The sequence below is a fragment of the Dipodomys ordii genome, unplaced genomic scaffold, assembly GCF_000151885.1.
Source record: "Dipodomys ordii isolate 6190 unplaced genomic scaffold, Dord_2.0 Scaffold49, whole genome shotgun sequence".
NCBI classification, from domain to species: domain Eukaryota; kingdom Metazoa; phylum Chordata; class Mammalia; order Rodentia; family Heteromyidae; genus Dipodomys; species Dipodomys ordii.
The window spans coordinates 2,068,423-2,093,873 of NW_012267265.1; the positions used below are offsets into that span (position 1 = coordinate 2,068,423).

Here is a 25,451-nt window from a genome sequence, read left to right on the forward strand (position 1 = left end):
TAGTGGTGTGTGTGTGCATGTGTTCACATGTATGTGCTTTTATTTGTGCATGTGTGCGTGCATGTGTGCATGCATGCCCATACTCAGCGTGTAGGCACTGTCCCTTAGCTTTTTCACTCTTTCATTCAAGGCTAGCATTCTTCCTCTTATGCTATAGATCTATCTTTGGCTTTTTGGTGGGCAATTGGAGATAAGTCTCACAGACTTTCCTGCCCAGGCTTACCTTTGAACCCTGATCCTCAGATCTCAGATGCCTCCTAAGTAACAGGCTAGGGTTACAGGTATGTAAGCCACTGGTGTTCAGCTCAAAATGTTTTGTTTCTGTTGGACATTTGATGATATTGGATTAATAAAAAATATATTTTCAGTTTTAACCTAGATACTTTTATTACCCAGATTACTGAACTCATAAATATCTCATACACTGGGTTTTCTGTGAAAGTGGGTGTTATAGTCACCATTGATTTACTGCTTCCATTCATTGCTTGATGATATTTGGCAAACATGGGCCATCTTATGGACAATGCATGTTCTCATCTTGTAGGATTTACATTGGTGCCTCCATTGTTCTCTCAGCTCTTCAAATAGCTCTGCATACCCCTTGCCAAAGATCCTGATTGATGGGTATTAGTGACAGAGTGTTTTGCTCACTAAGATGATGAAATGTGGCTTTGTTGCCATATAGTGAACTGAGTTAGTAGTTAGTATATCAGCAACACATAATGTGTATTTGTAAACTATAATCATCATAGAGATACTAGCAAGAGGTAAGAAGAGGTAAGAGTGGTTCTGGAAAGATTTTGGATATTATGTATTATTGAAAAGTTAATATTGAGATTGTTGAAATAACAAAAAATGGTAGGAAAAGGAATCCATTATTTCAAAATGTGTGAAATAAAAGATCCAGGTGTTAACAATGTTTCTTGTAGCACTCCATCTGTCTATTTTACCTAAAATTATGCCCTTATTTTGCTTGATAGCTGGCTGTTTGTGAAAAGACAAGGTGAATTGGAAAATGTCACCAATATGAGTCATCTTTTTCTTTGGGCAGCACTGTTTGTTGTTGTTGTTGTTTTTTGGGGTTTTTTGTATGTTTTTGTTGGTCGTGGGGCCTTGAACTCTGGGCCTAGGTGCGATCCCTGAGCTTTTTAGCTCAAGGCAAGCAATCTACCACTTGAGCCACAGCACCACTTCCAGTTTTCTGGGGGTTAATTGGAGATAAGAGTCTCAGGGATTTTCCTACCGAGGCTGCCTTTGAACCATGGTCCTCAGATCTCAGCCTCCTGAGTAGCCAGGATTACAGGCATGAGCCACCAGTGCCCTGCTGCACTGGGGTTTTAATTGAAGGCTTTGTGAAGGAGGTGTGCTACTGCTCAAACCATACTGCCAACATTTTTTATTCTGCCTAATTTTGAGATATGGTCTCACTTTTTGCCTGAGCTAGCCTGGACTGTTATTTTCTTAATTATGCTTTCCATGTTCCTGGGATGTCAAGCTCACTCCACGGTGCCCAACTTAGTTTGCGATAGGGTCTTGCTAAAGTCTTTTGCCTGGGATGGCATTCAACTGCAATCCTCCCAACCTCTGCCTTCTTAGTAGCTAGGGTTATAGGTGTCAGCTACTAGCTTCTTCTCCAATCTGAGTATTTCTTAGTGGCCTTATATTTTACTTTGAGGACTAAGTATCTTTTGACTGTTTTATACTAAAAATGATTATAATTCTCATTATAACACTAAAGTAGAAGTATATAATGATACATGTGGTAGTGTGTTATTATATAGGAAGTGGTCAGCTTCAAAAGTTACAGCATCAGGGGCTGGGAAGGTGGCTCAGTGGTAGAGTGCTTACCTTGCATGCATGAGGCCCTGGGTTCGATTCCTCAGCACCACATAAGCAAAAAGAAAAAAGCCGGAAGTGGTGCTGTGGCTCAAGTGGTAGAGCGCTAGCCTTGAGCTGAAGAGCTGAGGGACAGTGCCCAGGCCCAGAGTTCAAGCCCCACGACCGGACCAAAAAAAAAAAAAGTTACAGCATCAGTTGAATTTCATTCTTAGGAGAAATAAATGACTTCTTTCATATTTGAACACTTTCAAGTTTGCTGACCATTTTAGGTATTGTGTTCACTATGATTTCAAGTGAAAGCAAGTATTCCATTCGGCTCCAGATATGATTTCTAAGCAAATAATTACTGGATCTTCTATAATTATTATGATGTAAAATCTGAATCTTCAAACTTTGATACCTTTTTTTTTCATTGTCAGCTTTTTAGGGGGTTTCTATCTCCTTTGGATTGAATTTTATAACCAAAAAATTTACTTATCCATTGAGGGGCATTTTGGAATAGAAAGTAATATAAGGAGCAAGCTGTCAATTTTTCTCTTAGGTCAAGTATAGAAGTAACTAAATAATAAAATAGGATTTAGAAAAGTAAAATGTGAAGCCATTCTTAATGCGCTCAAGTCTCGCCTAAGTGTTCTCTTCCTTGGAAGCCCTTTCCCAGTGTGACCTGGGGAAATAATTGCTGGTTAATTTTCCTCGGATGAATCACAGCTGTTGTGTATCAGTTGGGCAGGTTGATAGCAGAATTGTGCGGTGAAAAGAACAGGATGAAAGAAGGTCTAGTTGCCTATCTCTATTTGTGTGTGTGTGTGTGTGTGTGTGTGTGTGTGTGTGTGTGTGTGTTAAGAACTGAATTGAATCCAGGGGTTCATGCATGCTGAGCATACACTCCATCACTGAGCTTTATCCCGGGACCTGTTGTTCACTAAGCACAAATCATAGGCTCATTTATCATTTTCTTCTAGTTCAGTTTCTTCATCCTTAAACATGCATAGCATGCATGTATGTTTTGAAGAGAGTTTCATATAAATTTAAACAAGATAATGAATGTGAAATGCTTTATGGGTTTTCAGAAACTGTGCAAGTACATGATGTCATCATATTATTCCCTTTATTATCTCTTTGGTAGGCAAGACATGATCCCTGTTATGGTTGCGATTTATCCATTGTCACCTTTTGTACATTTTTCTTAACCACTTTCTTGGAAGACTTTTGCCCTTCCAATGTGACAGGTTAGGAATAAGCACATTCTTATAATTTCAGGACCTATTCAGTAGTTGAATTATCAAGAAAAAAACATTTGGAAAGAAAATGTGGAATCCCATATTTAACAGGTTATAGATGATGCTTATTTTGAATTTATCTCTTATTTCTCTTTCCTCTTATTGACTGTAAGCATTTGGCTCACTTGGAAAGATTTTCTTTTGCTACCTCCCAATCATGCTGAATAGAAACAGTTCTTAAAAGTATAGGGAGAGCCATTTGTCACTTCCCATAATGAGTAAAGAAAAGTCAGAGTCAATCCAGCAGCATACTAGTAATTGGATATCATGAGTTTGTTCCAATGATTCCAAAAGCCAATGGAAATGGAGAAAGAAAACATTTAAAACAAGAAGATTGATTGACTCATGGAAGTACATGAAGCTAACTTTTCTTGCTCGGTGAAGACGCTTCTCAGGTTTCTATATAACATTCTTCTTTGTTTCCACATAAACTGAACAATTAATTGTATTTTGAAGTTGTGAAAAAGAGTATTTTTAAATGACACCCAATGGTTTCATGCATTAAGATGACAGACATTTGGTTTTCTGTCCACTGAACATGATGAAATATCTATGTGTTACAGTGTCTGCTTCTTTCCTTTTCCATTAGGTTCTTGTTCATTCTCTTAGGTCCAAAGGGGAAAGCCAAGTCCTACCATGAGATTGGCAGAGCCATTGCTACCTTGATGTCTGATGAGGTAGGGGTTTGGAAAAGATGGGGTGCTGTGAATGTCCTATTTGTGTTGATTTCATACTCTGAATCGGCAGTTATATTTTATTTAATTAGATTTCTATAATTGGCAGACTTCTTCATAACACAAGATACATTCATTTGCATTAAATGAACTAATATTCCTTATACAGTACCTATACAGTACAACAAGAACCTACAGTACTACAAGAACCTCTAAATAAATAAATAAATAAATTTACAATTGCCTTTAATTAAAATGCAAAAGAAGAACCTATAGTACACATATATTTTAAATTTTTTCTTTTTCTTTTTTTTTTTTTTTTTGGTCAGAAACTAGAACTTGAATTTCGTCCCTTCTACTTTTTCTCATTGGCAACTGAGCCATACTTCCAACCCCTAAAATTTTATTGTTAAATAGTTATACAGAGAGGTTACAATTCCATAAGTAGGGTTTTGAGTACATATATCTTGGTCCCTATCACTCCTTCCATTATTCTTCCCCATTATTTCTCTCTCATCCCTTCCCTCAATTTTTACATAATTTACATTGAATATAAGGACTGCTTTATATGACTATGGTATTTTTAAACCCTGTTTAATTTTTTTTAACTCTATGTTCAAATAAAATGTTTGTTTTTTTTTCCCTCAAGGCTAGGCTTCTACCACTTGAGCCACAGTTTCTTTTCCAGCTTTTTGGTGGTTAGTTAGAGTTAAGAGTCTCACAGATGGGGCTGGGAAGGTGGCTCAGTGGTAGAGCGCTTGTCTTGCATGCCTGAGGCCCTGGGTTTGATTCCTCAGCACCACATAAACAGAAAAAAAAAAGCCGGAAGTGGTGCTGTGGCTCAAGTGGTAGAGTGCTAGCCTTGAGCTGAAGAGCTGAGGGACGGCGCCCAGGCCCAGAGTTCAGGCCCCATGACCGGACCCCCCCCACCTCCCCCCCCAAAAAAGAGTCTCACAGACTTTCCTGCCCTGCTGGCTTCAAAACCACAATCCTCAAATCTCAGCCTCTTAAGTATAGCTTGGATTACAATCATGAGCCACCAGTGCTTGGCTCCTTAAAAACACTTTTGCAAACTTTACTTGACACACAATTCTACCTTTTTATGGGTTATTATTTAGAATTTCACACAGTATACAATTTGAAATGATCAGAGACATAATTAGGTAATGATGTGGAAAACAATTAATGATATATAAAAAGTATCTAGGAAAGACTTGCCAGTTACTAGTAGCTCACACCTATAATCTGAGTTCCTCAGGAGGAGGCTGAAGATCACAGGTTGAAGTCACTTTGGGCAGAAAAGTCCATGAGACTTCATTTCCAAATGAACCAGCACAAAGCTAGACTGGAGGGGTTGCCTTAACCGACAAAAGCAAGCTGAACAGGCTGGCATTCTTGAGTTCAAACCTCATTATCAGCAAATACAAATACACAAAAATAGTAAAAATCTAGTAAGGAAGATTTTGAATGTTTCCAACACAAACATGATCAATGATTGGGGTGATAATGTACACATTTACCTTGACCTGATCACATATTTTCAATTCTAAAAATTGATGTGATAAATATTCTTTAAAATTTTGAGCTCATTGATAGGAAATGGACCTTGCTCAGGTAACTGTAACCCCACTGTACAGTATCTTTATAATAAAAATATATTGTAAAAATTTGAGCTCTTAATTGTAACCCCTCTTTACAGTATTTTCACAATTAAAAAAGAATTGAGCTCATTATATTACCTTTCTGTCTTCAAATGTATGTTAATTATGAGAATTCAAATATGGATGTAATATATTATTTTTATTAATAAATTTTATATAATCATATATAATTACATGAAGAGTGCAGTTTTGGGTATCAGTAGTACATACTTTCATGTTTTTAGAAGAAATATTGTGGGAAGGCCCAGTATATATATGCAGTATGTTTTGTTACCTGGTACTGCAAAGTTTCTAGTACTGGCTTTAGAATCACAGCCTCACTGTCATTGTAATAGTTTGAATGAATTTTAGGTCTGATAAAACTCCAGACTGCTCTTGTGGCAAAAGAAATACTTTTGGAATATAGGATTAATTTCTCTTTCTGAGTTTTTTCACTTTACTATTTCCCCAAATATTTTGCTTTGGTTTCATTCATTTGTCAGTTTCTCTAAATATTAAATGGAGAATGAGAGGTACCATTCATTTCCTTCATTGTGGGTTAATTTATTTGCATTCTATAGGCTCTTAGTCCTGTTACTTTTTCACTTCTTCCTATTAATATGTATCAGGCTGTAAGTGACTTTAACCAATCTAGGGATTAACTTTTTTCTTACAGCAGAAAGTCAGACTTTAGGTAGTTTTCTAGGATTGCTTTAACATGGTTGCTTAATGATTGAGAGGTCAGCCTCTGCTTTTGTGCTCTTAAAATACCAAGTTTATTTTTTCCTACCAATAAAAACACTGAAAAACAAAATTTGCCTGTGTCAGCACATCATCCCAACTACATTCAAAATGGGAAAAACGTTTTAACAAGTGTTAAAACTCCCATGTGGCCTTTTCTTACATCTCATTGATTAGAAATGCCAGTTTCTATTTGCAGGATTGACAGGTAGCGTGAATCTTAGACTCTCCAGACGATGTAGTAAGGCAGGGTCCACCACCGAGGATATTCTAAACCCTTTTTATTGTACTTTCCTCAGCCTTACAACCACAAGACCACTGTTATTTGATAACTAGCTCTTAAAAATGATTTTCCAGAAGAAAGTTAGTAGAAAGCTTTTTATTTCTGACTGGTAGTACCAAACCTTTAATTTGAGGCCCTACTTTTGCTAGGCAGGTACTATTCCTATTGAACTACAACTCCCCCCCAATTTTGTACTGGTTGTTTGCTGAGGTCAGGCATGTGCTCTAACTGTCTTTGATTTTGGACTTCTCATTGTAGCTGGTATAGCAGGTGCACAGCATAATGCCCAGATTCTCCCTCTGATATGGAATCTTAAGGACTTTTATACCTTGCCTTGAGATGCAGTCCTCCTGATCTTAGCTCCTATGTAGCTAGTGTGACAGGTACATGCCACCACACCCAGCTGTGGGTTGACAAAGGGATCTTGTGAACTTTATCGACCAGCCTGACTTTTTACTGAGATCCTCCTGTCTCAGCCTCCCGGGTAAGGATTATAGATGTGAACCACTTGAGCCTGACAAAAGAAGGCTTGAAAAATAGTCAAGAGTGTTTGATGGGGCCCCTCTTCTCTTCTAGTGGTTAAGGAACTTAGCATGCGAGATATTAATGATGTGGGTGATATGTGGAACTTTCAGGTCATCAACTCAGAAGAATGGAATGATTCATAAAAATGATTGTATACCTTTTGGAAACTCTTCCTCTAGAGATGTGTACAGAAAATGTGAATTTTTAGTTGCCTTTTATGTATTTGTAATTACATTGCTAAAAGATAGACCTTTGTTTTGTGTTCTGCCAATATCACTAGATTAAAAAAAAACAACAGTTCACATGCTATTTATGTATGAGAACTACAGTGTTTGAGGTTTAATCTGGACTTAACACTCAGCATGAACTTTTCCTTCTTAAATCAACACTTGTTTGTCCAGTAATTGACTTCAGTGAATAGCCTTTCAATAGATATTTTCCCAAAGCATTTTCATCTGGCTTCTAGAAAACTGTGGTAGCTTACTAAAAGTAGCCTGAGAGACATGTAATTTTTACAGTTTTGATGGGGGGGAAAGTCATTTTAAAAAACAGCAATTTCTTAAAGCCCCTATCATTGTATTTTAAGATCATTATCTGAATACCTAAATACTTTTGAAAAACCTGAATATAGGCCATATTAAAAGATAGTTATAGGACTATCAGTGGGAGATGGATTGCATTATTTAGGATTAATGTGGTATGGGACATGTGGAAATTTCTCTTTTACTGTCCTCTAGGTGTTCCATGACATTGCTTATAAAGCAAAAGACAGGCATGACCTGATTGCTGGCATTGATGAGTTCCTAGATGAAGTCATTGTCCTTCCGCCTGGGGAATGGGACCCAACGATTAGGATAGAACCTCCGAAGAGTCTTCCATCATCTGATAAAAGGTAAAGTACTAGGCAGTTGGGAGTTTTCAGGTACTAGGATACTCCTGAAAAGGAGGTTGCATGTGGAAAAGGAAGTGGAGTCAGGCATCACCTTGATATTTTCAGGTCTCTAGGGTGTATTGCCTCAAATGAATCACTGATATGCTTCGATTTCACATTCCCTGATACTGTAGGATTTGTGTTGTAGAACACATTGTACATATTTTGATGTTCCAAAGTGAGGACAAATGAGAGGATTCAGATTGTGTTGTTGGAGTGTATTGCTGACATTCTTTGGGTATATTTTGGGGACTCTCTGTAGGTATCCAATAAAAGACCAGTTTACTTTAAATTTTGAAAGATTTAAAAGGTGAAGAAAATAGTCAAAACACTTCATATGCATGTGTGAAAATGGAACGTGACAACTTGGTGAGAATGGTTCTGGAAAAGAGTGGGGAGAGAGGGAGAATAGTAAAGGAATGGTTATGATCAAGAAGCATAGCACACAGAAATAGACTTGTTAAAATGAACTCCTTTTGTGCTACTACTTGATGTCAATAAAACTGAATTGAATTGTCTAAAAATAAGAAAATGGGTAAGGTAGATGAGGAGACCAGTTCCTGGGAATATATTATTTCCCAGGTAGCACAGTTTCCCTCTTCTAAGATATGCAGTTAATTCAACCTCTGTATTCATCCAATCATTTTTCTTCATTCTCTATAGAACACTTTAAGAATTATCCGTTGTGGAAAGATTTGGAAAAAAATTATATTAAGTGAAGTAAGCTAGGCCCAAAGAAACATAGGTCCCATGGTTTCCTTTATTTGCAATAACTAATATATGTCTGAGACAAACAAAAAAGGTCAGATAAGTTGATGTTAGGTGAAATGAACCCCAAGATAATGTTTTTTTTCTTTTTTTCTTTTTTATTGTGAAAATACCATACAGAGGGGTTATGATAACATGGACAAGATAAGAGTACATTTCTTATCAAGCATTGTTGCCTTCTCCTTTGTTTTCCCTTCCCATCCCTTCCCCCTCCCCTGGGGCCAAAGTTGTAAAGTTTGTTTTTCAACATAACCACTTGTACATCTCATTGTTGCAATGGGTCCATCTGTATCCCTATTTAAACGATTTGTTTTTTTCCTTCCCCTCCACAAATTATACCAACATCAAATATAGTGAAAGCAATGTTTTTTTTTCTTTCATGTGATTGTTTCTAACATATTTATAAGATGATTTGTTTGTTGCTTTGTATGTCCCTCCCCCACAGCATAACCTCTGCTTTCACTGTATTTGAGATGTACAAGTTGTTATGCTGAAAAATGAACTTTACAACTTTGGCTGGGTGGGGGTGGGGGGAAGCAGAGGGGGAGATGGGAAGGGGAAACAAAGGAGGAGGCAACAATACTTGATAAGAAATGTACTCATTATCTTGCCCATGTAATTGAAACCCCTCTGTACAGTACTTTCACAATTAAAAAAAAAAGAATTATCCATTGTTAGGATAGTAGAAAAACATAGTGGCCTTTTAAAATATTTCCACTCCATCTCTCTATTAGCTAGCACAGGATACAGCTAAGAAGCCAATGAATACAATAGACTAATATCCATTTGGGCTCTGTTGTCTTGCTTAGAAAGAACATGTACTCAGGTGGAGAGAACGTTCAGATGAATGGGGACACGCCCCATGATGGAGGACACGGCGGGGGCGGGCACGGAGACTGTGAAGAACTCCAGCGAACTGGACGGTAACTGATGGGTCTTCTTACCAGATGGATCTTTTTCCTTAGACCTAAATTTCTCTTTCTGAATTCACCTTCAGCATTTTTTTCATTGTTTTGTTCATTTGTTCAGTCGATAAATACTTCTAGTTGAATCTATTCGTCACAGGCCCTGGGGATGCAGCAATGAAGTAAACAAACTTCTTGTTCTTATGGGTCTTCTTTTGTAGAGACAAACATAAATAAATAAATACAGCAAGGATTTTATAGTAAAAATAAAGAAAAATAGGGATGGAGGAATGGTATAGCAATTTTAGGTGGGATGGTCAGAGAAGGCCTTATGCAGAATGGCAACGTTTGAGAAAGTGTGGGGCGGAAGAGGGATGTACAATGCCCCAAGGATTGGGGGCTGGCATTCAGACAGGGGGAATGGCCACTAGAGTGACTGAGCGATGGCAGAAAGAGGGTTGACACACTGGTAGGTGAGTATAGATGGCAGATGTACTTTCCCATGGCTTTCACAGTTGCATCTCCTCCCTGTGTGCCTCCTCAAATGTGCGCAACATGTAATGGAAATTTGCAGTCCCAATTCTCTGTTGCATCTCCTTATCCTGGAGCTGGGACTGCGGCATACCCACATCTCCACAGCTAATTGCTTTTCATGATAATTCTCCCTTCTCTACTTCATTTGTGTTAAGTAACACTTTAAGTAGGAGAATCATTTCATAAAGAGAGAGATTCTCATTAATCTATAATATTTTCATAATATTGCACTATTAAAAAGTAATACTCTTATCTTTTTAAGAGACAGTAAGGGGAAGCACAGAAATTATGGGACAAAGGGTGAACTAATTCACCAGTGACATTCACTAGATACTATGTGAACAATGAACTATATAACTTGGGGGATGGAGGTTTGGGAGGGAAACATTGGGAGAAAATGAGGGAAGAGGAGACGAGAAGGTACTCATTACCAAACTTATGTAACTGTAACCCCTCTGTACATCACCTTTACACTAAAAATAAAATTGAAAAAGTGATCATTTTAAGACAATTACATTGTTTTAATGTGCAATCACATCTAAATGAATTGTTTTTCTTTCTTCTTCCTGTGGATCCCCTTGGGTTTCTCTCCTAAATACATAGGAAATTACTTTCTTTTTTTTTCTCGAAGAAAGAACACACAACCTTCTTTCCACTCTTCTTTTCTGAATACAGTCATACATTGCTCAATGGAGGGAATATGATCTGAAAACTGTTGTCTTTTAAGCGATTTCATCATTGTGCAAGCATATGGAGTGCACTTAATTTCACCCTAGGTGACATATATCAGTCACTTGATGTGGCCTCTTGGTGCAACCAAGAGACGGAGGAGGTAAAGACTAGGCTGGTACCAATGTAACACAGTGTATTTTTTGCAGTTAACTTATTTTTATGAGTAGGAGTACTCTAAAATAGAAATAAAAATATAGTGTAGCAAATACATATACAGTAACACAGTCATTGACTCTCAAGTGTTATTTATGTATGGTGAAGCATTGTATGTCTCTACTTTTATGACTGACAGTTGCAGTAGGCTCGATTGCATCCACATTACCGCAGACACATTAGCTATGCCGGGCACAACACAACGTCTTCATGGGTAAGAATGTCACAAAGCCATAATATTTTTTCAGCTCTTGTTATAATCCTGTGAGCCCATCATCAGATAGGTGGCTCATCTTGATGAAAACATCCTTATGCAGTGCTACTGTAGATTTTTTTCCAAACCATTTCCTTTTGGATTTTCCTTTTCTCCTCATATCATAGAAATGAGTTCTGGGATTTCATTTTCTTGAATTTCATCAGACTTTAATTCCACTCCCGTGGGCCTGGTGACATGCACACGCACACCCCTGTGAAAACCAAGAAAGTGGAAGTGAGGTGCTGGAGGCCACTGAGGTCCAGCCAGGCAGACTCTAGATAGACCAGAGTGGAAATCCAAATGATGGAACCACAGAACTGTTAGGTCTTGGGAAGGGATCACTTTAGGCATGTACACTGCATGTACCAGGAAGGCAGGGGCATGGGGTTTGGTTGGGAAGTAGGGAAGTAGGCTGCTATACAAGTCATTCCACTCAGGCAGTGATGCTGCTGGGGGCTCGGTTGCCCTTTGTCTGCCACACACCTGCATGGGATCCTACTGTACTGCTTCAGGTCCCAACCCCAAAGTCCCCTTTTCAAGGAGCCTCTCCTGCCTAATTGTATCTATAATTTCTAAGACCTCTTTCTCAGTACTAGATAACCATCATCTCTACTTTTAATGGCTACTGGGGACCAGTGGTTTTAATTCCAAACCCTGCAATGGTTCTGCTGTGTGCCTATCTTTTAGCCAGTTAGCTATTTGGAATGCTTCCAGAAACATTCAACAACATCCAGCCTCATTGTCTTTTTTATGACTATATTTTACTCATATTATACTTGCATTTCTTGTGCCAGTACTAGGGCTTGAACTTAGGGGATGGAGGCAGCCTCCTTAGTTTGTTTTTTTTTTTTTTTTTTACTCAAGGCTGACACTCTGCCAGTTGAGCCACAGCTTTACTTCTGACTTTTTGCTGGTTATTATAGATGAGTCTCCCAGTCTTTCCTGCCTGGCTTTGAAACGTTATCCTTAGATCTTAGCCTCTTGAATACAGAGGCTTACAAGCATGAACCACTGGGCCTAGCCTATTTATCCTATTTATAATTTGCTCTCACTCTGTTCCCTAAAAGTAAACTCCACAAGGGCAGAGCTGTGTTGTTGACCATTGTGTTTCAAGCACTCAGAATATCCATGGTGTAGACATAAACAAAGGCACTCCATAAACATTTATTTGTAGAATGAGGGCATGCAGGAATGAGGGTGACAAGATTATCAAAGGCCTCCTATAATCTACATTTAGATGTTTTCCTTTAGAGAATGGAAAATTTTCCTTTATCTGCAGAGTTCTCTCTCATCCAAAGAACAAATGGCTGATCTATCACAAGGGAATAATGTGGTACCTATTTTGGTAACTGAAAAAAAGAGAAACAACCATATTTCTCCACAGTTTTCTGGTCTCCTCTTAAGTAGGACTGTATGAAATAGTATTTTGACTCACGCATTTTCAGTAAAGATCCTTTGTGGTTCAGTGAATTAGGCCCTGATGACTTTGGTCACTGATTGTTATATTTGGTCACATGTTTTGCTTTCTCACTCTCAGGTTCTGTGGTGGATTAATTAAGGACATAAAGAGGAAAGCACCCTTTTTTGCCAGTGATTTTTATGATGCTTTAAACATTCAGGCACTTTCTGCGATTCTCTTCATCTATCTGGCAACTGTAACGAATGCCATCACGTTTGGAGGACTGCTCGGGGACGCCACTGACAACATGCAGGTGGGTGTGATTTTGGGGAGTCCACAGATAGTACAGCCCAGATTGTCTTCCTCACCCCTGCAGCTCGGTTAGAAGCAGATGGCCTTTCAGTTACTCAGCGTGATTTTCTTTCTTGTGCTAGCTCCTGCATTTTACTTTGCTTCTGGCTTGCTTCTGTATTTCCAGCATGTTCGTAATTACAAAAATAGCTTGATGAAATCTGGCTTGAGTCATAAGTGGGGAAAAGAAGGGGAGGAAATGAGGAGCTACAATTCTATTTGGGCAAAAGCATATCAGCTGCTTTGACTGTGTGCAGTGCATCAGGTTTAGATGTTCCTGGAATATATGGCCTGTATTCTATTACACTGGGCACGGCATACTCTTTTAAGAATGTGTAGTTATTTTTCCCCTTAATGCTTGCAAGAGCAAAGCAAGTCATCAAAGCATTGAGTGGCTGAGATTTGCAAGCCTATTGGTAGAGTTCAGCTTTCATGTGTAGCAGCCAAGAGCTGATTCTTCTCTACCTGGGTCTGTCTCATTAAGGTATGCAGATTCTGGCATGAATAATTCTCTACCATTAATTGTAACCACAGCAAGTTGGTTACCTTGAAGGTGATATTCACCTTCCTTTTATATCAATAGTAGTCACAGGTTTAGGGAAAGAAAGCTGTTGTAAATTTCCCTAATCAGTCAGAATATAGATATAAGACTAATTGTATTTTGATCTAGTTATTAAAAAACATAGGCGGGGCTGGGAAGGTGGCTCAGTGGTAGAGCGCTTGCCTTGCATGCATGAGGCCCTGGGTTCGATTCCTCAGTACCACATAAGCAAAAAGAAAAAAATCCGGAAGTGGCACTGTGGCTCAAAGTGGTAGAGAACTAGCCTTGAGCTGAAGAGCTGAGGGACAGCACCCAGGCCCAGAGTTCAGGCCCCATGACCGGACCCCCCCCCTAAAAAAAGGCATTTCCCTGTGTACTCAGCATAGAGGAGTGAATGGAGCTGATATTGTCATGAAATAGCCCAATTCAAACCCTTTTCAAACTCTGTCCTTTCCTTTTATTACTTATCAGTGTTTGAAAATGTAACATTTCAAATGCTGCTGGCCTTATTTTTTTCAATGCAGTTAATTACAAAAAAAAATTACTTTTTGGGACATTCAACTTAGATCCTTGTGCTTGTTTCCGATCCACTGTTCTATTGCATAAGCCACAACCCCTGCCCTCTAAATTTCTTCTGTAATATTAATATAAAATGGAAACCACATCCCAAGTAAAAGAGGAAAAACTACTTTAAGCAACTGTATTTTAGTTTAAGTGTATTTATATGTTAGTCCTTATCTACTGCTGTATAACATATTACCTCAGAACTTAGAGGCTTCAAACAACCATTTGATATTTCATGGCTTTAGTGATGATGCTCTCAGCTGAGTGGTTCTCTCTTTAGTCCCTCATCTACTTTGCAGTCAGATGGCACTGACTTCTAGATCTGAGAAGCTCCTCAGCATATTAAACCAGCTTAATCCTGAGTCCTCAACGTGAAACTACTCATTGATTTTTTTTTTCAGTTTAACAACAACACACATACACACACAATCGTTCAGATTGTTGGGATCCCTCAATCATTTCCAAAGGTTGAAATCACCCGGCCTCTCTGTTCACACATCTGGTGCCTGGGCTGGCATGTCTGGACAGGCTATGACATAGGGACAAGACAAGCTTAGGCTTCCTCACACTGGGTACTGTGATGATTCCCAAGAACTCAGGCTTCATGAGAAAGAGATAGGCATTCCTCATCTTGGCTTATTCTTGTGTGAACATGTACCCAACATGACTGGATAGTTCTCATTTTCAAAGAGAAACTGGAAACTTCAAATTCTTTCTGAAATCTTATGACTTTCAAATGTTGGCCTCGGATGAACAATTCTGAAGTAACATGGTGCTAACTAAAGACTATGTCACTCTGGGTTGCCCATGAGAATAGCTGCATGGGCTATAGAACTGAAGCCTGCTGGACACAGAAGTTAATTACTCAAAGAGAGCATCTCCTTCCAATCCTTCCCAACCTTATCTTCATTCATGTGACAGAATTTATAACAGTAATGTTAGCCATAGAATTTCTATATAAACTCTGAATTATATCCAAGTTGAGTGCTTATTTCTCATCTGGTTTGGTAACCTAAGATCACGTAAGCAGATTGTTCAAAAAATAAATGGAAAAGTAAGCACCAGGGAAGCATGAGGTCATCATAAAGACAATTCAGGCAGCCACATACTAAGAAAATGAAGCGAGTAGGTGGGTACCTGTGGCTTATACATGTAACCCTAGCTACTCAGGTAGTAGAGATCTGAGGATCGCTGTCTGAGTCCAGGCTGGGCAGAAAAGTCCATGAGATTCTTCTCTTCCGTTAACCACCCAAAATGTAGGTAGACCTATCGCTCAAGCTAGCCTTGAGCACAAAAGCTTAGGCATAGTGCCCAGGACCTGAGTTCCAGCCCCGAGACCCGCACAAACAACAACAACAACAACAAAAAACAACCAAAACCTTTTTAAAGGATGTTCTTTGCACTTTAACAGGAATATTGGGATGCTTTTTTGTGTGTTTCATGCCTTTTTGAACAGAATTTCATCTATGTGACATCATAAGACTTACTTACATTTAGAATGCAGTAGCTTGGATGAGTGGAGAAGAATGTCAGAGCCTGTTTTGATTCCTACTATGTGAATCAGTGTTTGAGTAAGTTCTTGGCAAAGTACTCTGTGGTGCAACCATGTAAGCAGCATAGGACTTCCCCTTGCTGCTGGGTTCTGAAAACTTAAGTAAACATAAATACATGATGTTAATAATAATTTTTGGATGTTACTATTAGGAGTTGAGATTCTAAGTAATGCAAACTTACCATATTTTCTAGACACAATTGGATTATTGTGTTCATTGATTTGTTGATAATTTTGGCAAATCTGTGAACATATTTTTTTAAAAGTCTCTGAGTGGAAATATTAAGGAGCCTATTTCGTCACTTCCGTTGCCTTTTTCTTTTAAAAACCATATTGGTAAAGTCCTCCTCCTAGATTACAATTTTCCACTTGTAGAAGTCATAGTGAGTGACAGCTGAAATACTGACAAAGAGGGATAAAGAAAATGATTATATATAATATGTAACATATAATATACCATATCGTATTATATGTGTTATATATAATACTTTGTGTAATATATTGTATATATAACAAATAATTTTATAGATTTGGAGCTAAGGCCCATGTCATTTCACAGTTCAATGGCAAAGGTGAATTTATGAGTGTCTACTCTGTGTTGAACACTATTTTAAGTACTAGGGGTTCAGATAGGTGAGTAAAATAGGTAAGAATCCCATACTGGTGTTATTTACAGCCAAGGTTGTTGATGAAAGTAATCTTTCTCAGTGCTCCCATGAGATACCAGTAGTGGTGTGTCGTAGGTTTATTTAAGGATTGAAGTCCTCTGGCTTCATTTGGCCTAACACTAGAGCAAGACTGACAGGGTAAGACTTGGCAGAGCCTGACATAATTTGCAGTAGTATCACATGCTTTCAGAAACGAGGCAGTGGGTTATTCTCTCAAGCACAGGCAACTCCAGTGAGTCAATGGAGAACAGTGTCTTTGCTTTTAAAGGCAGATAGCTCAGAGATGGTTCTCACAGGGCCTTTATTGTCAGGCTGCAAATAGACATGGGTGCTGCGTAGAAACATGTTGTGAAAACACGGCTGAGTCACGGAGTGAGTGTTGTCTAAGCAAACTCTTCTGCCAGCTTCTGCTCAGGAGGTCTTGCCTGTTTGAAGTCAGGAATGCACAGTGAAGCATTTATTTTAGAGCTGATGATACCTATACAACTATATAAAGTGTCTGCATTGTATCTATTTAGTATACATAAGTATCTTATTTTTGTTAGCATAAATTAATTGTACAAAGGTGTTTTGTTGTTTTATTTACCTACATACACATCATGTACTTTGATCAGAATAACCCTTCTTATAATAATCTTTCTTGAACTCTTCCTCTTTCTCCACCTTTAACAGTTTTTGGTGGGTTTTATTGTACTATTTACAAACATTTTCTCCTCCTCCTTTCCAAGTAGTTCCCCCATTACAGTCATATTATTATTAAATGATATATATCTTTTATGTATATACTATGTATTTATTATTTCACATATTACATATATCAACAGAAGCAGTTGTTCTTGGGACTTGTATAGATCATTTCCCATGAGCCTATGTTCAAAATGAGAACAGTTAAGGTTGAGATGGCTCAAGTATTACTAAACTATAATGGCAACATAAATGATATCACAAGAAATCCCCCATCTTGGCATACATATTTTTCCCATCAGGCAGCTAGGAGAAGATTGTGGGACTTAACAAGTAGGTATTCACAGGTATCCATAAATTTCTAGTTAAGTAGACCTTACATTTATCTATGGTCCAACCCCAACTTGTATCAGTCTGCTTCTTGTCCTTAGAGTTTAGCAATGAAGACTAGAACATAAGCTTCCTGAAGTCTAGGAATAGTACAGTAGTCAACTTTTTCAGCAAATTGTATCAAAGTGGTACTCTGGTTTCGCTGATGTATTCTCAAGGGAATAAAAGATCTTTTTCCTTACTCTTCTAAAATATATCTCTTATATAACTGAACTATCTATAGCCATTCCTGCCATATCATCACTTTGTAGTCGCAGTTGCCAAGCAAGTATACCATCCTATCCATCCAGATACTTCTAATTAAGTCATTAAAAACCAGTGTATAAATATTTTCTACAAGAATTTATTATGTTAAGGATTTTCTATTCAAAGAAATAGAAACTGAACAGACGCTTGATGTCAAACCTCAGTCAACAAATGTTTATGGATTACTTAATATCTGGACAGGATATTAGTATAAAGAATACCTTTTCATACTTTGTAGCCAGTCTAGTGTTATAAAAATTGTTCTTAGATTTATAGAATACAGAAAAACATTTTAATTTAAACCCACACTTGACTGTGAATGACTAAGCACAGTCTCGAGTGAAGACTGACTGGAGAAAGCAATTTCATTTTTTTCAAGAGTAAATATATTCCTATTTCACAAACCTTTGAGCAAAAGAATGCAGTAAAATTTTTAGAATTCTGTGAATTTTGTGATATTTATGGTGCCTAACAGAGCACATTTTGAGCAAAGTTGTCTCATAATAAGGAACATTTATAGCTGGCATCTCCAAATTTGAGGCTTTATTTTAACATACTGCTGTGCTGAGAATTTTTAATCAATCTGCTTCAGTTAGAAATGTATCATTTCTTATACACTTAAAATATTCCTCAATAATATAGATTCTTCTTTACAAAGCCTATCCTATACAATTTATAATAGCAAGATTAATACAAATGGGTAATTTATTTGTTGAGAATGATACAATAATTTCAGTTCACCTGAGTGTTATACTTTGGCACCAAATGCATTTCATCCTTTAAGTGGCACACACAGTGATGTGTTAATGGGTTCTAGCAGCATATTCTAGTTTTAGAAAGTTTTGTAAGAATAGTGTGTTGGAATGAAACAATCTGATTCATTTGCTAGGCAAGCTTAAGTCAATTTCCTTATGGCAGAAAAAGAATTCTGTATTGATTATTCGTAATGAAGACATATTGGTTGATGTTCCTTCCAGAAAGAAACATTATTAAAGGTATGCTTTTTCTTGCGTAAGTTCTGAATTCAACTTGCTAGTTGAAGTGGAGTAATTTTAATTAGGTTAGTGCTTTCATTTGAAAGGTCTTTGTCTATATTTCTGGGGATCAAAAGTGATGATTTGGAGCTGGGCGCCAGTGGCTCATACCTGTAATCCTAGCTACTAAGGAGGCTGAGATCTGTGGATCATGGTTCATAGCCAGCCCAGGCAGCAAAGTCTTTGAGTCTCCTATCTTCCATGACTGACCAAAAAAAAAAAAAGTAGTAATTTGGGGAATATGGGAATCCCAAATGATGCTATATTTGAAAATTATTTTGTGTTTTCGATGAGCACAAAAACTTTCAAAAGTTATTTTGAAAATTGCTTTTCAGTGTGTTTCTTCACATCTTTTCATACATGATTTTTTCACACATTGTAATATGTGTATGTGTATTTATATACACATACACACAGATTCATATTTAGGATTTTATATAAATGAGATTATATAGTGTTATTTTATAACACTGGTACTTTATGGACATTTTTGTACTTCACTAGAGTCTGTAACATAATTTCAAATAATGTATGTACATGATACATGTACTACAATTTATTTAATAAATTTCCTTTTGTAAGACTTACAGTTTTTCTCAGTTTTCTTTTTTACAAACAATAGTGTGATGCTTAAATATATTTTCATTGTTTTGTGTGTATGTGAACTGGGGCCTTGTATTGTTTAGCATTTTTGCTGAATTCTGGTACTCAAGTCTTGGGCCACACCTTCACATGTGGTTTTTCAGACGTTAGCTGGAGGTAAGACTCTCATGACCTTTTCTGCCTCTGCTGGCTTTGAAACTTGATTCTCAGATCTCAGCGTCCTGAGTAGGTAGGATCACAGGAATGAGATACCAGTGCCCAGATTATATTTTCATTTCTTTAGTGTTTATGTGCTAGTTTTTAAAAATTTAATTATTTAAAATTTTTTTCATTATTCTTTATTCTTATATTTGTTATTCCTTTGTTTTTGAGAAAGGATGTCTTATTCTTACTCAGTTCAGACTTGAGTGATTATCTTCAACATTTTTATTAGATTCCTTTACATTTGTGTCCTTGGTAGATTTTCCTCTGCGGACTTTTTTTTCTCCTTACTTACAATAAATGCGTATATGATATGTATATTTTTCTTTGCTTGATAGAAATACTACAAAATATGTTTTAATAGAGGTACTATACAGTTAAACTCATTTGTGATTTCTTTTGGCATATATATATATATATATAATTTTCATATAGTTAAAAACCTTCATTTTTGGGGTGTGTCTTCTTTTCATGATATGTTTAAAGAAATTTTCCCTACCCTGACTGAGACTAGAATAATATTTGCCTAGATATTTCAGCTCTTTTATGTTTTCATTTAGATTTTTTATCCATCTGGAATTGATTCTTTTGTAAGGTTACACTGGCACTTGATGTTTCAGATACACATTCATAGCTCTTCAAAGAATGTCAGGCTTCCATGGCTTTCATTCCATTTGGTTCAACTAGGGACCAAAGAACTTTGGTATCTTGGGGCTTACACTTTTTCTTCGCATAGAAAGATAATTTGTCTTTCAAGTCTACCCTTTGATTCAGTCCCTGCTGATAAGTTAAAGAGAAATCCTACTTATGATAACAGAACATATTAGGCAGAGTGTGTGGTAACACAGTTTGGAGGCTCTGATCTGACAGTTGAAAAATCACTGATTTATAGGCATAGCTCCACTGGTGAAATAAAAAATGAGGATCATTTGTCCCATTTTCTTCACAGCATAGATGAGTGGTCTGTGTAATTGATTGTTAATACTTTTTTGAGGGAGTAGGTGGATTGTTATGAATGAATGTACCTCAGTGTTGGGCAACAGGAAAATCGCTTGAAAACTTAAAAAAAAAATCATGACTCCTCAGGCCTCATTTTCAGAGACCTGTTTCAGTTGTTCAGAGTGGAAACCAAAAATAAGTTTTAATTTAATTTTCAGGTGACTTTAATTTAGATACTCACTATATTTCTTTACTTACTTTTGAAGATGTGGCTTGGGTTTATCTGGGGATCTGATTTTAAAGTCTTGCAGGTAATTCAGATTTCACTGCCTGCTTCATTTTTCTTGGCTAAACCTTACATTCAAAGATTTATCTAGAGAAAATTTAGATTATTACCATGTTACACAGTTCATATAGATTATCACAAATATGGGCTAGGTTTTACTTTTTAATGGCTAAAACAAGAAGAAAGCTTTAAAAATGCTTGAAGTATCACACTGATACTGGAAAATGCTTTTTATCATTTAATGCACTGAAATATTTCCTTTTCCAAGTCTTACTGTTTTGTATACTATCAAAGATATAGAAACTTTCTGTTTTCTTAGGCTAAAGTGATAACTTTTCTTCTTAGTATTGGCTCCTGGCCTCTTTGTATCATTTCACCCAACCCCCTAAACAGTGTACAACTATTAATCCAAATAATAAGATCCTGTATAAGAAGTACATGAAAAGCCTGGCACTGGTCACTCACACCTGCTAGCTACTTAGGAGGCTGAAATCTGAGGATCAGAGTTCAAAGCCAGCCCAGGCAGGAAAATCTGTGAGACTCCCATCTCCAATTAACCACCTGAAAACTGGAAGTGGCGCTGTGGCTCAAGTGGTAGAGTGCTTGCCTTGAGCTGAAGAACTGAGGGACAGCACCCAGGCCCAACGTTCAAGCCCCATGACCAACCCCAAACAAACAAAAAAACCAAGTCATTCTATGGGATTATGTAAAGACAAGAAAAGTTATAATGAAATTAACAGGTGCACTTTTAATTTTAATGTTTTATTCTCTTGAATGTGCTTGCTTTGAATTGGGTGTGCCCTTGTCATGAGTAGCTCAAAGATGTGAAATGCTAGTATTACACATCATGATGAGATTTTGATATTTTTAGTCTTGCCTCTATGGCATGATTTCTTTTATGCTTGAATTTTTACTATTTTAGGGCTTGTCCTAATTTTCTTTGCTGCTTTGAAAAGCAGGAGCCATCTTTGTTTTAATTTTATACCCTTATACAAGCAGAAAATAATTTTAGCTTGGTTTTTACATGTGGATTTAATGTCACTCTTCTAAGATAAAGTAATTTGTTTATTGTCAATGATTTCAACAAAAGAAGACACTTTTTGTTGGCTTCCATTGACTTCATTTGCTCTGGGAGATACTATAGATTACAAGATCACTCCACACATTTTCCTCAGATGACTATCTTTTCATACTGTTCTTTTAGAATTTCTATCATCTTCCTCTCTCAAAGGAAAGAAATTATAGAGACTGGGCAGAGGACAATGATAAGAAAAGAAAGAAAACTGGTATAATATTATACTTCTAGTTTTTTCTGGGCTGTATTCCTAATTTTTATAAGTTATGATTTTATTCAGTCCAAATAATCATACTATATGGTAGGCATTGATTTTATATAAAGAAAATATGAATTTAGAGGAGCAGCAGGCAGAGCTGAGATTTAAACTTAGGTAGCCAAGTCTCCAAGATACCTCTTTGTGGACTAAAGATCTTCTAGGCTTTCTAGACTTTTATCTTATGTTTAAATATGTACACTGTATATGTTGCTGCTCTGGTTAAAAAAGATTAGATTTATTAGAGTGTGTGCTAAGCACTTCTCAAACACTGTCTAGTCTAATGTACATAACAACTTTATCAGGCATAGGGAGATCACATAACTTCTTGAAAATCCTTGATGGGAGAATTGCTAGAGTCTACATATCAACTTGGGATTATCTGACTCTAGAGTATGTTGCTTTACTATGTCACTTGATTTACTTTTTGGTTGTGATTGTTGTTTTGAACTTACATGAAGAAACTGAAGTTGATAGAGGTGAGGCGGACATTCCTACGATCATCAGCTATCTAGTGAGGCAGCAATCTAGACTTGAGATTACTTGACTTCTGATTGTTTGCTCTTTCTGCCATTCCATAGTAGGCATAGTCTGAGTAAAATGGAATAAGAGGAACGCTCAACCAGAGAGACCAGAACTGTACCTCTTGATCTTGCCACACCTGACTTTTCAGGTGTAGAAATCAAGTATAGAACTGTGTTTATGATTTATGACCATTAAGAGTACACACATCCATGTTGTGTTTTCCTCTTTTTTAACATGGTAAACACAATATAATAAATCAGAAAAGTGATCTCCCATAGTTTGCATTACATGTATTTATGTTTCTGGGTTGCCAAGAAAAATGTGTCAAAATGGCGGTGAAAATAGTTCTTTTCTCAGAAATGCTAAAAGCATGTCTCAATAATGTAAGCAAGTACCCAGTGCAATGTGTATAAATAAATCACCTGTCTCTGTTTCAAACGTGTCAGCCACAGAATGGAAACTGTAGCACTTACCCAAGGATCAAATACTGAAATAAAAATAATCTGCTGCTGCATGGTCACATGGCTTCCATAAATCAAAGCCATTTTCTGGAAGAAATTGGTTTCTATCTTTACTGAATGGGCAGCAATGCCTCTTGACCTTTTGATAAGTAGACCTAGGGTGTCAGTTGGATATGTTGTCTTCAGGTCCTGTACATTTCCTGAGCATGGGCTGAGCATGTGAAGGAGTGGTGGACAGCAGGATGGGAGAAGGAGAGAAGGAAGAGAATGGACACAGAAAAACCCTGCTCATGCTCCCACATAGATTAACAGCTATGAGGGGTCAACTGAAGGATCCTAAATCTCACATCCCTTTCTCCTCCTTTAAAGTCCCCCGTCTACTCACTCTGAGCAATGTTTCGATCCTGCACTAATGAGGAGAAATAGGCCTTCCTGGGCACTCAGTGAAGAATGATACAGTGAGTCTTTGCTATCATATGCCTCTAGGATGTGGTTTATCCTGCTGTACAAAGCATCCAAGTCCTTAAGTCTCATGTAAGCTCTGAGGCCTGGGGAAAGAGGATAAATTATAATGACATGAAAAACCTACTAGCTATACATAGGAAGTGAAAACCTGCATGTCTAGGAAAATGCTAGCCCACAGCATACTTTTTATATTGGCCAAGAATGAGAGTGGTTAGGCAAGTATCTATTTCAAACAGTTCTTTGAGTTACTTTACATATTCATACCATTTGACCCTTCTAAATCTCAGTATTTGCACATTCACAAAATCAGGACAAATGCTATTTGTGGGGCACCAGGGTCTCCCTTTCTGCCTTCTCTGTGTGAATACATCATGCTCTGCTGTCCTCACGTCTTCTTCAGATTCTGTCCCTAGAAAGCATGAATATAAATAATGAAAGGGCACCCTTCAGCTAAACATCCATGTACATTAACATCTGTCCCTTAAAAGTCCCACTTGCTAGACTTCTGCATGGAGAGATGCTGTCTGGATTGTGTGAGAGTGGGTTTATTTGCTGTGAGAGAAGCCAGCTTATTACTTGGCAGTACTCGATCCCTTCCCCAGCTCAACACCATCATTATTAGTAAATATTGTAGCTTCCAAAGCTACCGAATTTATTCACTGGGAAAAAAGGTTTCCTTCATCAATATATACCTATATACCTATACCTGTACTTATACCTATATCTATGCCTATACCTATATCGATATATACCTATATACAAATATAAAAGAGCTTCTGCCATCTCTTTACATTTAGAAATCATTCTTTGATAAAATACTACTTAAATTTATAAAATGCCTCCCTCCAAATACATATACTTTATTCTGACATTTGAAAGAAGAGGGAATATAAAAAATATACTAGTTTACCATTATGGAAAATGTTGGACCTGAATGAAGTGATTGCTTAAGAAAGGTTGGGTGATTTTCTAAGTCAGTGAAACTTGGTGATTATTTGCTTCTATTATATTGAAGGAAAAGGATGCACTGATTTCTAGAGATAAAAGTAGAAAATGCGGCCATGGAAGTTTTGCTATTCATGTTGCTATACATTTATTTCCTATGAGATAAAATTCATTGACGCTTTTGTGTATTGGACAATAAATATTAATGAGAATTTTTTTAAATTGCTGTCTTAGAAATTACAGATGGAGTATAAATCATCTTTTTGTCACCTTTGCTTCCCTCCTCATTTCAAAAACTTCTATCTAGGAAAAATGGTTTTGTACAAAAAATAAAGCTATTTAAAGCTATAGAAAAATGTAGCATATATATATATATATATGTATATGTATATATAAAGTCAGGCACCAGTGGTTCGCCAGATATAAGCCTAGCTACTCAGAAGGCTGAGATCTGAGACCAAAGTTCAAAGCCAGTTCAAGAGAGTTAATTTCAGTTAGCCACCCCAAATGCCAGAATGGAGATATGTCTCAAGTGGTAGAACATAGGCTGTGAACAAAAAGCTGAGAAAGATCATAAAGACCCAAGTTCAAATCCTGATACCAGACCATACAAATACACAAAAGTGCCTTTTATGTGCATGATGCAACCAGGCTAAAACAAACACTGAAGTTGTTGATGAAGATAAAGCACAAAAACAATGAATTGGTAGGATTCTAGAAAGTGATTTCAGGTTTAGAGCCTCCTATAATTTTTAAGGATCAGAGACACCTTTTACTCCCCATATACCAGTTGTTGCAGTCATTGTAGTTCTGTAGAGGAATCCAGTCCCTGAACTAGGGAATGACTGAAATGTATGCAAGGTAAAATAAATGGTGACAATCTTCATAGTAAGTCTGTTTTTATTGGTATGTTTGCTAATGACCTCATCATAACATGCCCATGCTACTTCATTTTCCTGCAGACTTTACAGATGGAAAGATGTGTTTCATTTACCATCTCACTTC

General features: G+C 37.2%; 1 protein-coding gene across 4 annotated transcripts in view; it reads left to right on the forward strand.

Annotated features, from left to right (window-relative positions):
- Window positions 1-25,451, forward strand: part of Slc4a4 (solute carrier family 4 (sodium bicarbonate cotransporter), member 4) — a 312,953-nt gene that overhangs the window by 188,217 nt on the left and 99,285 nt on the right. For all 4 annotated transcript variants that reach the window (XM_013020185.1, XM_013020188.1, XM_013020187.1 and 1 more), the window contains 4 exons: window positions 3,709-3,796; window positions 7,720-7,874; window positions 9,491-9,604; window positions 12,799-12,973. In XM_013020185.1, coding sequence (XP_012875639.1) covers window positions 3,709-3,796; window positions 7,720-7,874; window positions 9,491-9,604; window positions 12,799-12,973 — 532 coding nt within the window. The remainder of the gene's footprint in view (window positions 1-3,708; window positions 3,797-7,719; window positions 7,875-9,490; window positions 9,605-12,798; window positions 12,974-25,451) is intronic.